Source organism: Mauremys mutica, chromosome 7, assembly GCF_020497125.1.
Source record: "Mauremys mutica isolate MM-2020 ecotype Southern chromosome 7, ASM2049712v1, whole genome shotgun sequence".
In the NCBI taxonomy this organism is placed as follows: Eukaryota; Metazoa; Chordata; order Testudines; family Geoemydidae; genus Mauremys; species Mauremys mutica.
In genome coordinates, this window is record NC_059078.1 from 128,587,965 (window position 1) to 128,601,490 (window position 13,526).

General features: G+C 60.6%; 1 protein-coding gene across 3 annotated transcripts in view; it reads right to left on the bottom strand.

Annotated features, from left to right (window-relative positions):
* Positions 1 to 1,190: 1,190 nt before the first annotated feature.
* HPSE2 (heparanase 2 (inactive)) overlaps positions 1,191 to 13,526 on the bottom strand; it is a 261,831-nt gene continuing 249,495 nt past the window's right edge. For all 3 annotated transcript variants that reach the window (XM_045024572.1, XM_045024571.1, XM_045024570.1), the window contains 3 exons: positions 4,388 to 4,533; positions 2,982 to 3,128; positions 1,191 to 2,321 (listed from right to left, as the gene is read on the bottom strand). In XM_045024572.1, coding sequence (XP_044880507.1) covers positions 2,156 to 2,321; positions 2,982 to 3,128; positions 4,388 to 4,533 — 459 coding nt within the window. In that variant the 3' untranslated portion in view covers positions 1,191 to 2,155. The remainder of the gene's footprint in view (positions 2,322 to 2,981; positions 3,129 to 4,387; positions 4,534 to 13,526) is intronic.

Below are 13,526 nucleotides of genomic sequence, written 5' to 3' on the forward strand. Positions count from 1 at the left end.
GGGAAGGGCGGCCAGGAGGCTGGCAGGGTGGAGCTGCCATGGGCGGTGGCACGGCAGTGTGGGGAGGGAAGGGCGGCCAGGAGGCTGGCAGGGTGGAGCTGCCATGGGCAGTGGCACGGCAGTGTGGGGAGAAGGGCGGCCGGGAGGCTGGCAGGGTGGAGCTGCCATGGGCGGTGGCACGGCAGTGTGGGGAGAAGGGCGGCCGGGAGGCTGGCAGGGTGGAGCTGCCATGGGCGGTGGCACGGCAGTGTGGGGAGAAGGGCGGCCGGGAGGCTGGCAGGGTGGAGCTGCCATGGGCAGTGGCATGGCAGTGTGGGGAGGGAAGGGCGGCCGGGAGGCTGGCAGGGTGGAGCTGCCATGGGCGGTGGAACGGCAGTGTGGGGAGAAGGGCGGCCAGGAGGCTGGCAGGGTGGAGCTGCCATGGGCGGTGGCACGGCAGTGTGGGGAGAAGGGCGGCCGGGAGGCTGGCAGGGTGGAGCTGCCATGGGCGGTGGCACGTCAGTGTGGGGAGAAGGGCGGGCGGGAGGCTGGCAGGGTGGAGCTGCCATGGGCGGTGGCACGGCAGTGTGGGGAGAAGGGCGGCCGGGAGGCTGGCAGGGTGGAGCTGCCATGGGCAGTGGCACGGCAGTGTGGGGATGGGAGGGCGGCCGGGAGGCTGGCAGGGTGGAGCTGCCATGGGCGGTGGCACGGCAGTGTGGGGAGAAGGGCGGCCGGGAGGCTGGCAGGGTGGAGCTGCCATGGGCGGTGGCACGGCAGTGTGGGGAGGGAAGCGTGGCCGGGAGGCTGGCAGGGTGGAGCTGCCATGGGCAGTGGCACGGCAGTGTGGGGAGAAGGGCGGCCAGGAGGCTGGCAGGGTGGAGCTGCCATGGGCGGTGGCACGGCAGTGTGGGGAGGGAAGCGTGGCCGGGAGGCTGGCAGGGTGGAGCTGCCATGGGCAGTGGCATGGCAGTGTGGGGAGAAGGGCGGCCAGGAGGCTGGCAGGGTGGAGCTGCCATGGGCGGTGGCACGGCAGTGTGGGGAGAAGGGCGGCCAGGAGGCTGGCAGGGTGGAGCTGCCATGGGCGGTGGCACGGCAGTGTGGGGAGAAGGGCGGCCGGGAGGCTGGCAGGGTGGAGCTGCCATGGGCGGTGGCACGGCAGTGTGGGGAGAAGGGCGGCCAGGAGGCTGGCAGGGTGGAGCTGCCATGGGCGGTGGCACGGCAGTGTGGGGAGGGAAGGGCGGCCGGGAGGCTGGCAGGGTGGAGCTGCCATGGGCGGTGGCACGGCAGTGTGGGGAGAAGGGCGGCCGGGAGGCTGGCAGGGTGGAGAGGCACCTTCTGTCCAGCAAAGTGCCCGAGAGCAAAGCGCCCTGGGGAGCGCAGAGCCGGGATGATGCCCACAGTTCCCCGCAGCCTTGCTTAGCGCAGGGAAGGGGAGACTCTGAGGGGCTGGGCTGGCTCTAGCCAGCTGGGTTAGCTCTGCCCCTTTGCAGTGCTTGTGCCTCTGCTCCCTGTCCCAGGCTAAGAACACAACCCTTGAGCTCCCTGTCTCTGCCCTTCCCCCAGAGCAAGGAGCCAGCTCCCCTAATCACTAAGGAACCGGCCTGGTGCAGCGCTATCCCCTGCAGTCCGATCCCTCGGAGCCGGGCCGGCCGTGCGCACAGGCCGAATTCAGCAGCCGGATTTTCACTAGTCCTGTGGAAGAAACGCTGATGGTGTGAAGAGGGCGTGTGGCCCCCAACTCCCAGGCCCCATCGCCCCTGAGTCGCAGGTCTCTGTCACTGCACCAGGGCCTCAAGGTCCCAGCTTTTCCAGGAGGAGCCAGTTGTCTCACCAATGGAGTCATGTTCTCCCCCGCAGGCACAGCTATCCCGGGGCCAAGCTGCCAGCCTGGCCAGGTATTGCTGAGGGGAGGGTTTGCCGGGCCTTTGGGCCACGCTGGAGGAGTCGCTCGGGACTCCTCCGCTCTGAGTGGCTATTCTCCAAGGGGAACAGGACCTGCCAGTGATGACGCACATCCCTCCGGGTGCAGAGTCCCCAGGAGTGGGGGGCCCAGTCTGCAATGGGCAGGTCACAGCCCCACCGACAGGCAGCAAGTTCTGTGCAGGAAGCGAGAGGACAGGGGAGGGTTAAAGCAGGTCCAGCAGGTCTCGTCTTGGCCAGTGGCTTTCGGGCAGAGCTATCGGTACCGGCAGGCCAGGGCGTTAACGTTCTTCACCACATAGAAGCTCATGGTCAGTGGTGGGATGACCAGGGTGCGGCCAGCACGAAGAGGGCGAGGTTTCAGCTCAGGAAGTGTCCCATCATCTGCCATGGCCAGCGGCTGCCCGTTGAGCTGCACGGACCTGCAGGAGAAGCACACTCAGGTCAGCGTCTCCACGTCGGCCTGGGAGCCCAGCACAAGGCAGCCAGCAGACACGGCGTGTGCCTGGAGCCCAGTGGGCTGTGCATGCTGCATGCATCTGCCAGCAGGCAGGAGACACAGGTCTGCAAAGGCAGGTGATGGCCATGGGAGGAGGCAAAGGAAAGAGTGGGTGGTGCTGGAAGCCTCCACAGGGATTGATGCATGGGGACAACGAGCTGATCTCCCAGGAGTCTGAGCTCCCCCAGCTTCAGCGGGAGTCGGTGGGGGCTGCAGGTGTTCCACACCCCAGAACTGGTCACTTATCTGGGTGCCTCACTTGGGGCTACTGCAGTGGTGGGCAGCCTGCGGCCCATCAGGGTAAGCACTGGCGGGCCGTGGGATAGTTTGTTTATATCGAGCGTCCGCAGGCACGGCTGCCCGCAGCTCCCAGTGGCCCCGGTTCGCTATTCCCGGCCTATGAGAGCTGCGGGAAGCGGCAGCTGGCACCTCCCAGGTGTCAGCTGGATGCTCACGTGTCCCAGCTGCAGGTGGTGCACCACAGCCTGGCCTCAGCCCTACCCACCCAGGCCGTGCGCTGGTGCTGCTGGCTGCCAGGCCCTGTGCTGGCGTTCAGGGCAGAGCCCTGCGTGTCCGCACTCACCGGGCGTGAAGCCCGTCCGTGCCATGCGGCTGCAGCAGGTACTGGTGAACCAGCTTATCTCGCAGCGTCCCCACAAGCTTGATTTTCTTCCGGGAGCGATGCAGGTTGATGATGTAGAGGGTGATGGAGCCTCGGACATAACTGTGGCTGAGAACGAAAGTGACAATGAGGGTGGGGTTATCTGCATGTTGACTAGGAAACCACATTGTTTCTAGGCAGCTTTAAAAACCAGGCTGTAGCTACGAGGAGCCCAGTTAAGCAGGGGGTCTGTGCTGTGGGCTGTGCTAGGAACCGGCCTTCTGCAAAGCCCAGGAGGGGACGACACCAGCACTGCAGTAACTGGGGGGCCGTCACCATAACAAGGCAGGGATGGCATGAGCCCTCCAATGGGAGACAGGCTGTGTGCAGCAGGGGCAGACGCTGGCTCTCCAGAGGGGGACTCTAGCCCCATTCCCCCCAGATCTGTATGGCCGTCTGTGCCCTGTCTCCACCCCCCTGGGCCTAGCGAGGGTCCAGGATGAACACGTGCACCGTGCCATGGCAGGGGCGGGCCCAGGGCCGTGATTTACCCTCTAACGAGCTCAGGGCAGCGGCACACGTGGCTCCAGTTGTCTGCCCACATTAAGCAGCAGGCACTGTGCCACTTCCCTCAGGACGCAGGTCAGAGTGGGGCAGGGAGGTGCCGTTCCCAGGCAGCCCCGTGGATTCACCTCCCTTGTGGTGTGCGATGGGGCAGGGCAGCAGGGCTGTGCTGTGGGGAGCCCCTGCCCCCGCTCCCGGGTGTGTGGTGGGGTGCAAGGCGAGTGCTCTCTATGCCCGGGCGCTGCCCTGGACATGTCCCGAACAGAGACAAGACCCCGGTGCTCTGTCTCGCCCCGCATGCAGCCCAGACAGGCTGGAGCGCAGGCTGCACCTGTCAGTTACTGGACACGGTTTCCTTCAGGGTGGGGGGATGTTGAAAGCATCTGGAATATGTAACCAACCGGCCTCCCCTCGGCCACAATAGGAACTTGTGTCCGTGGAGATGGCAGCGCCCCCGCCCCTCGGTGGGACCCTTTGAAAGAGCTTATCACCGATCCAGCCACCCTGTCACTGTCAGCCGGAGGGCAGCGTAACCCGACCCTCTGGGGCCTGGCTGAAATCCACTCCCTTGATCTCCCTGCTTGGGCTCCTGCCCAACCCCCCAGTCATCGCAGGAGCCTCCTGTTCGCTCACTGCCATGGCACGGGGGGGCAGCCCCATTCCGAGGGGGCCAGCCCCCCACCCTGCACACCCCCTCTGCTCCCCCAGCAGCCCCGGGCAGCGAGCGCCAAGCCCGTCTCTTGCGAGAATCCAGAATCTCGGGGCTCCCCGCGGAGTCGTGCCAGGAGCTGCCAGGCCTGGCGAGGGGAGGGGAGGGGACTGACCTGTGGGAGCTGCTGCAGTGAGCGTAGATGCGGAGCTTGTCCCGAATGACCCTGCCGGGGCGCGGCTCCCGCTGGAGCCCTGCCACGTGGACGGCCAGCACCCTGGGCCCCACCAGGCGCTTGTACAGGAGCGAGAGCCAGTAATCCTGCGGAGAGGGAACAACTGACAGGTCACCTGCTCTGCGTCCCACCGGGCTGGGAGCAGAGCCCCCCGTGCGACCCTCCTCTCAGCGGGTCCCACCCTGCTGAGCTTGGCCTGTTTGGGCTGCCTGCTGCGGGGCCCTTTCAGCCCAGCTGGGCGGCTGCTCCCTAGATGCCGGGAAGGACAAGAGCCTGGGTCTGGAATGGCAAAGGAACGTGGGCACCCACAGTTGGGAACAGGGCCTGTGGGGCAGGGCTGGGCCTGTGGGGCAGGGCTGGGCCTGTGGGTGGCTCCCCTGAAAACCCGCCCACATGTAGCCATGGTATAAACCCTCAGCCTGCACATGCTCAGCAGAGACGCCCAGGCTGCCAACTTTCCAATCGCACAAAACCCAACACCTGCCCCACCCCTTCCCAGAGACCCCACCCCTTCTCTGAGGCGCCCCCCCTCACTCCACCCCCCCATCACTCGCTCTCCCCCACCCTCACTCACTTTCACCAGGCTGGGCAGGGGGTGGGGGGTGGGAGGAGGTGAGGGCTCTGGCTGAGGGTGTGTGCTCTGGGGTGGGGCCCGGGGTGAGGGGTTTGGGGTGCGGGAGGGGGCTAAGGGCTGGGGCAGGGGGTTGGGGGGGTGCAGACTCCGGGAGGGAGTTTGGGTACGGGAGGGGGTGTGGGATCCCGGCGGCCCCTAGGCGCATGGGCACCCAGGGAGGCTCAGCTCACTGTCCTTGCACCTGCAGGTGCCGTCCTCGCAGCTCCCATTCCCAGCCAATGAGAGCTGCGGAGCCGGCACTCGGGGCGGGGACAGCGCGTGGAGCTTCCCTGGCCGCCCATGTGCCTAGAGGCTGCAAGGACCCGGTAGCTGCTTCCAGGAGCCACATGGAGCTAGGGCAGGCAGGGAGCCTGCCTTAGCCCCGGGCCCCCACTGCACCACTGACCAGACTTTTAACGGTCTGACAAATACATCACTGGAAACTTTCTGCCTCCTTGCGTGTTAGTGTTGTTAAAAGAGACATTAGCATTAGAGGAATGTGGTTAGTGTTCAGACATTACGAAATGCTTGTAGGATGCTGCATGTTTTAATCTTCCCTCGCCTAGCTGGGTCCCAGGTTAAGGCAATATTTAAGTGTTTGCTCTGTAACTATAAAAGCGTTTGCTAAAATGGTAAACCCCCCAGTCAGGAGAGACGTGTCGCCAAGTGTGAAATGCTAGTTTACCACAAGAGGTGACATCTTCTCCTCAGCAAGAGAAGGCGCAAGAGACACCAGACAAGCCAGTGTGGAACCCCAGTGGACAAAAGATTTTGCTGATTGTGTCTGCCACACCCATGAAGAGGGCACATGCACAAACCCTTGTCCCATCACAGCTTGAACGCCGGGGAAAGGGCCTGAAAATCCCTGTCAAGGAGGAATTGTTATCTCTGTGCTGCTTGGAATTCAGAGATGTGATATTTCTAAGCATAAGCAAGGGATCCCCAAGCTGCCTGGCTCGGCTAAGCCCTGAAGGACATATAGCGCTTGCATATTATAGCACCATCTATTACCTTTTGGACCCTAAGACTATATGTCATTGGGGGGGGGAGAGGGAGAGGGAGGGTGTTTACCTGTTTTAACTTTATCAATAATTCTCATTTGTTTGTCCTAGTTAATAAATCTTTAGTTAGCATTACAGGATTGGCTACAAGCATTGTCTTTGGTTTGAGATCTGAGTACAACTGACCTGGGGTTAGTGACGTGTCCTTGGGACTGGCAGTAACCGGTACTGTTGTGATTTTTGGTGTAAAGTGACCGTCTATCACTAGTCTAGCCTGCCTGGGTGGCAAGTAGGCTGGAGAGCCCAAGGGACTGTCTGTGACTCCACGGTCAGACTGGGACGGTGCTTTGGGAGTTCCCACTTGTCACTGGGGTGGCGACAGCTAATTACAGACCATACCAGCAGTTTGGGGTTTGTGCCCTGCTCCTTGTCAGTCTGCCCTGAGGTTGGCTACTCTAGACAGTGTAAAGAGAACGAGGAGTCCTTGTGGCACCTTAGAGACTAACACATTTATTTGGGCATAAGCTTTCGTGGGCTAAAACCCACTTCATGGGATGCACGCAGTGGAAAATACAGTAGGAAGATATATATACACAGAGAACATGAAAAAAGGTGAGAGTAACAGTAGGGGAAAAATAGCATGGGGAAATAGTTTTACTTTGTAGCTCATTCTTAATCTTTCCCTGTTTGCTGTATACACAAAGTAAAACTATTTCCCCATGCTAATTTTCCCCCTACTGTTACTCACACCTTCTTGTCACCTGTTGGAAATGGGCCAGCCTGATTAGCACTACAAAAGTTTTTTTTCTCCTGCTGCTAATAGCTCACCTTGACTGATTACTCTCGTTATAGTTAGTATGGCAACACCCATTTTTTCATGTTCTCTGTGTATATATATCTTCCTACTGTATTTTCCACTGCGTGCATCTCATGAAGTGGGTTCTAGCCCACGAAAGCTTATGCCCAAATAAATGTGTTAGTCTCTAAGGTGCCACAAGGACTCCTGCTCTTTCTGCTGATACACGGCTACCCCTCTGAAATCTAGACAGTGTGACAGCTACACTCAGTTCCTAGAGGTCTGGCCTTGCCTGCAGCTGTATTCATGTGAATGTTGTTTGTGGGGTCCCTTACCCAGCGATCCAGGCCAGTCTGTAGAACTGACCTGTCCCATCATTATTTACCACTCCACCAGTTCTGAGAATTTTACCAGCAACGGTTTTACATTTTCTTCCTGATCATTGACAAAGATATTGAATGGCATTGGGCCAAAGGCATCCCTGTGGGACCCCATCAGGAACAAACCCCAGTGGATGACGCTTCCTACTTACAATTACTTTCTGAGATCTCTCATTTACTCAGAGTTTAACCCAGGCTACACGGGTTTTGCAGAGTGCTCGATATGGGGTTTAAATCAGAATGTCATGCAGGGCAAAGCCCAGTGCTGTACAGAGATCTCAGGCCTTGTCTAGACAGGGCAGTAAAGTGCTCAGGGTGTGTCTGTGTGTGATTTGTAAAGTGCTCCAACTGCACGGTGCAGATCCTGCTGGTGTGCTCTAAAAGGTAATCTAGTTTGTTAATGTGAACTAGGTACCTTTTAGAGCATGCCAGCAGGGTCTCCGGGGGGGAGGGGCCCTTCAGCTGTGAGAACGGAGCCAGTCACAGATGTAAGGTTAGAATAAGCTGACAGAAAGGAATCGGGTCAGGTATTGGTCCCAGAGGAGTGGAAGGGGCTTTCTTGCTGTAACTACTTTGCATGGCCATTAACCTGTGCTGGCCCCAAGGCCCCTGCTGGAGCTGCAGGCAGCAAGCACCTGAACAAAGGAAGCAGCTCAGTGCTTCAGCAGCTTCCCTGGCTAGGAAACCTGATTTATGGGCAGGAAGGGCAGCTGTCTCAAGTGATGTGATTTGTAGACATAAAGCCGACCATATCTACCTAGTGCCATGGGGCCAACAGGGCCCGAGAGCTTTCCATTAGACAAGAAAAACCCAGAGGGTCCCATTTTATCTCTCTTCACCCTTTAATTCATTGCAGGAGCTTTTAGAAACTTAAGCTGTTGGAAGTGGGGCTGGTTAATCAGCCCTTCAGACAGACCTATTAACCAGATCCTCCTGTCTCCAGCCTGGTTACAGAGGGGGCGGGAGCGTAACCCCCTGACCTTTCCTAGAAGGAGCGAAGCTGCTTGGCAGCACGGCTGGGTTTGTTAAATTGTGCACTAACCACATGTAGCTCTGACCAGAACGCTAGTAACAGACCCAGCCCTTCAGCCGAGGCAGCTGAACATCACATGAAAGATCTGTGCAGCCCCACTGGTGCACAGCCAAGCGGTCTGTCTCCATGCCCGCTGCCCAGGGCAGAACAGCACACGTCTGCAAAGGGAACACTCCAGCAGCAGCGGCAGCCAGCGGGTTTGCTTCAGGGTGTGACACACGTGGGGATCTTTGTGAGACACGTGGCAAATGGCTCCCACCCAGCATGCTTGTAGGGACAGGAGAGGGCCCTTACTCCCACCAGCCGAATTTGTCACTAGCTCCCTCTAGCCTTCCTTCTCCAGAAACAAACCAACGGGAGCCCAAGACACATTTATACTTTGGGCTTAAGCGTCCTTCTCCAGTAACGTGCTGCTCATGGCTATTCCCCAGGCAGTCAGCGGCTCTGCTCGAGCTCCCTGACTAGGTAGTGGAATCTCCTTGCTTAGAGGTTTTTAAGGTCAGGCTTGACAAAGCCCTGGGTGGGATGATTTAGTTGGGGTTGGTCCTGCTTTGAGCAGGGGGTTGGACTAGATCCCTCCTGAGGTCCCTTCCAACCCTGAGATTCTATGATTCTATGATTCCCTGGTTACTCCGAGTTCATCTTCCCCAGATTTCGACTCCCTTAGAAGCATGGAAATGATGAAAACCCTTCCCTATCACAGTGCAGGTGACTACAGTCTAGACCAGAAGGGACCATTGTGATCATCCAGTGACTCCTGCATAGCACAGGCCCCAGATCGTCCCTAGAGCTGAGCTTTTAGAACATCCCATCGTGACATAAACATGGAGACTCCACCCCCACCCGGGGCTGCGCTACTTGCATCATTGCACAAGCTGCCTCCCCGGTGCCAGGCCCAGGGCCGCCCAGAGGATTCCGGGGGCCCGGAGTCTTCGGCGGCGGGGGGCCCTTCCGTTCCGGACCCGTCGCTGAAGTGCCCCGAAGACCTGCGGCGGGAGCCTCCCGCCGCCGAATTACCGCCGAAGCGGGACCCGCCGCTGAAGTGCAGTCGGTCTTCGGCGGTAATTCGGCGGGGGGGGGCCCCCGCCGCGGGTCTTCGGGGCACTTCGGCGGCGGGTCCCAGAACAGAAGGGCCCCCCGCCGCCGAAGACCGGGCTGCGCTTCGGCGGCGGGTCCCACTTCCCCCCCGCCCCGGCCCCAGCCTCAGCCTCTTACCCCCGGCTCCCTCCTCACCCGGAGTCTCAGCACCTCGCCGGAACAGCCGCAGCGTGTGTCCAGCGGGGCCTGAGCTCCGTCCCGCTCAGAGCCGCGTGGGGAGGGGGCGGGGCTGGGAGCTCCACGCCGAGCGGAGGCAGCTGAGCTCAGCCCGGAGCTCCCAGCCCCGCCCCCTGACCACGCGGCTCTGAGCGGGGCGGGGCTCAGGGGCCCCACCGGAGACACGGCGCTTGATGCGCTGAGGCTCCAGGAGAGGGGCAGAGGCGGGAGCCTCCGCTGTTCTCTTGGGGGCCCCTGCGGAGCCGCCCGGGGCAAATTGCCCCCTTTGCCCCCCCCTCTGGGCGGCCCTGGCCAGGCCATCGCCCTGCCCGGAGCCACGGCACCTCTGCACAAACCACTCCCAGTGACACAGGCTCCTGTTGCTTCCCTAGGTCCCTGCTCGCCTCTATCAGGTTTCCAGCAATAGCCGGGATGGAGGGATGCCACAGTGAGGTTTGGGAGCAGTTCTTGGTATCTACATGGGGCCCACACAAGCCTCCAAGTTCCAACACCATGTCTCTTTAGCAGCAACATCCCTGTCAGGCTCCCCCATCAGTCTAGATACCCAGCCACCGAGCGGCGTCAGGCTGAACCTTGGCCAGCAAGGCTCTGCGGAGAGAAATTCAGCGAGTGCTGCCGCGAGGCTGGTTCCTGCTCCAAGAAGTGCAGAACTACCAAAGGAAACTGCAAAGGCGCAGGCTGGCTGAGGCTGGTGCTGCCTCCTCTCCCTCGTGCTGGCAAATGGGCCAGGCTCAGCCCAGGGTTTGCAATGAGCCTGACACACAAGTCCCCTGGCAGGTCTCTGCATCCCCTCTGCAGCAGCAGCCGTGGGGATGGCTGTGATTACGCTGAGCTCCCTTCAGCCTCTGGGGAGCCTGTGCTGCGGGCCTCCATCGCTGGTCACGCAGCCACCTCCCTTCCGCACTAGCACAGGCCGTTCCTAAGCAGGACAGGGGCCACCTCGGCGAGGGCACTGAGGGGAACCCAGCCAACGGGCAGCAGCTGAGCACGCAGCCGAGGGGCTGAAATCCCTGAGCTGACTGAGGGGAGCCTTTCCTGCCCCACAGAACATACGTGCTGCTGCAGAAGGGACCCACCCCACTGCACCCCCAGAAGAGCCCATCATGGGCAAGTCCCAGACTCCTCCATGTTCCTGCTCCCAGCCCACTTCGGACCAAGTAACTGTGTGGCCGTGTCTCAGTTGGCGCAAGGGCCAGGGGGCTGCCCATTCCTTTGTGCCACAACCGTGGACTTGTCCTTGACCCTCTGCTCTGCTCCTCCTCCATTTCCAAAGTCGGCAGATCTGCCTGGTGTGGCCTCTGCAGCACTGCCCCACCAGCAGGGCTCCCCATGCTGAAATCCTCCCTCCCTCTGGCCAAGGCAGGTCCCCCCATGGCCACTGAACCACAGCTGTTAGACGCTCCCAGTCCGTCTGCAGCACCTTTACAATGCTGTGTCTAGTCTGCTTTAAAAGGCCCAAAGGTCAGGGCTTCACCCTCCCCCCGTCCCCGGGGCATCTATTTCACCACCAACGAAACGCAGGCAAGTTCCAGAGTCGGCCTGTGTTCCCACTCGCCATTCCAGCCCCTTCCGCCTGGTCGCCCTGGCTCGCACTAAGCAATCCCCGCCCCTGCGTGGTGCTTACTCCCCATAGCCGAAGCTCTCCAGAACATCCTGCCTGCCGTGACCTCCCCTTGACCCGTCCTCAGCCAGGACTGCAGGGTGCATCCCTACCGAGAGTTCAGAGTCACCCCGCAGGGACGTGCTCCCACCGCCCTCACCTCCCCACCCCACATCGGCTCCTCTCATCCCCTAACACACTCACACACTTTTCCTTGCTGGCTTCTGCCATCTGGAGCAGCCTCCTGGCCTCTCTCCAATACACAGACTGAGCTGAAAGAGCTCTCCTGTGCCTGGTCTCTGAGCATGTCCCCTCTGCCACAGGCCAAGAACCAGTCACTCTCTTCTAGCCCTGAACATGGAGCTTGGCCAGCAGAAGAGAAACAGCGTTAGCCTTAAAGCTGCTCTGCTTGTTTCCCTGCCAGTCAGTCGAATCAGCCACAGACGAACACCTCCCCTCAACACACCCACCCAGACGCTCCCTCCACGGGGAGTGACACACACCAGCTCCCTGGCTAATGGGAGAGAGCCATAGCCAGAAGTTGAAGTGCGCAGAAATCCCGTACAAACGCAGGGGAGAGGCAGATGCCAGCACCTCTGGAAATCAGACCCCAGGCGGGCAGCCAAATGGAATCAGAGGCCATTTTTTACAACATGCCTTTTGAATCTGCTGGAACGGGGCCGTGGCCTGGCTGGAGGGACGCTTGCAGGATCCCAGCCTGTGACCTGGTTGAGAGAGCACAACACGGCTTGGGCCCCTCTGCCCTGGCTCTGGTTTCAGGGACTCACGCTGCTCTTCCTCCTCACCCCGTCTGCCTGCGTAGGGCCAGCAGCACTCAGTGCCGAGCTCAGCAGGCAGACTGTGCTTGCTGGTGGGAGGGGGCAGGGACGCCCCGGACTCAGAGTTCCCAGTGCTGAGGGATGGGGTGTGAAGGAAGCTCAGAGATGGACTGGGTGGAGAACTGCAGCGGTGACAGCTCTGTTTCAGCCCTGGCCTGCTGGCCATGCCAGTGCAGTTCTCACAGGAAAGACGATTCCTAGCCAGGTCTGGAGAGTCCCGAGACGCAGCACCTGAGTCGCTGGTGGGGCTGAGCTGGGCAGGCAGGCACTGGAGCTGGGAGCCCACCGACAGACAGCCTCTCGGAGCAGTCAGCCGGGCTGCGCCTCCCTGGGTCCCACCAGCTGAATTCCCTCTCTGCTGACCCCACTGTTTTCTGGATGAAGGCCGGACCGTCGCCATCAGGGTGACGGAGGAGGTGAGATCCACGCTGGGCCATGGAAAGACCTGACTGCACAGCAGAGGACATTAAATGCAACGCAGCAGGTTTGGTGCCTGGCTCTGGCTTTTTCCAAGCAGGCCGGCGGCTGCTTCCTGGGGCGTGGAGCAGATGGAGGAATAGCCTCAAACCTCTCCTCTCATCGCCTCTGTCTGACAGAGCCCAGGCCATGGAGGCCGCAGGGAGGGAGCGGAGCTGCTGAGTCAGAAGGGACAGAAACCAGGAGCGATCCCTTTGGAGTTCTCAGAACGCTTCTCTTTTCACTTCCCATCGGGTGGGAACAAGAGCCCTCCAGCCACCACCTGCCTTCAAAGCCATGGCACTGGTGGCTGCAGCTGAAGCAGGAATTCCATGGCACCTACCCCAGAGAGGAGATGCAGAACAACATCTGTGACTGAGCAGGCCAGATGTTGAAGTGCTGCTGCTGGCAGGACGGGGCTGGGAAGGTCACAGCACGCCTAATGGGGGATAAGGAGAAAACAGATGGGGAACTAGACCCATTGCCCACTTCTAATGGAGTAGGGCTGGTAGGGGAGCACACCGGCTGCCCTGCCCCCATCACTGGGAGGGAGCCGTTTAACTCCACACTGGCCGGTTCTGAAGTTTATAAGAGAGAGAGGCCTGGAAAGGCCAGAAGCTCCCAGCCCCACATCTTCCCCATTAGCTATGTGCTCTGCCCATAGGGCAGGCCGCGTGCTGCTCTCAGTCCCATGGGTGCAGCCCACTCCTTGCTAACATGTTCAGACCAGTGTCATGGCGGCGACGTAGCTCTGGGATTTCCTGCACTTCTAGGCCAAGGCACGTCAGTCCCACAGCTCTGCCTGCCACATGCCCGTTTGCTACCTGGAGGACCATCCTGACGCTCCATGGTATGCTGATGGTGTGGAACCAGCTGGTGCCAATGTTGGCAGTACCAGACTGACAGCACTGGAGTCGATGGCACAGCCTGGCACTGGGGCTGCCTCAGTGCCGGAGCGCAGGTATGGCCCAGCTCCATCTGGCGGACCTCGGAATCACGGCGCGTCTGGCAGAGGAGGACGACTCTCCCCGAGCTCGGGGGTGCCTGTCCCCCATTTTAGGAGACCTCTCTTGGACGAGTTGGGGA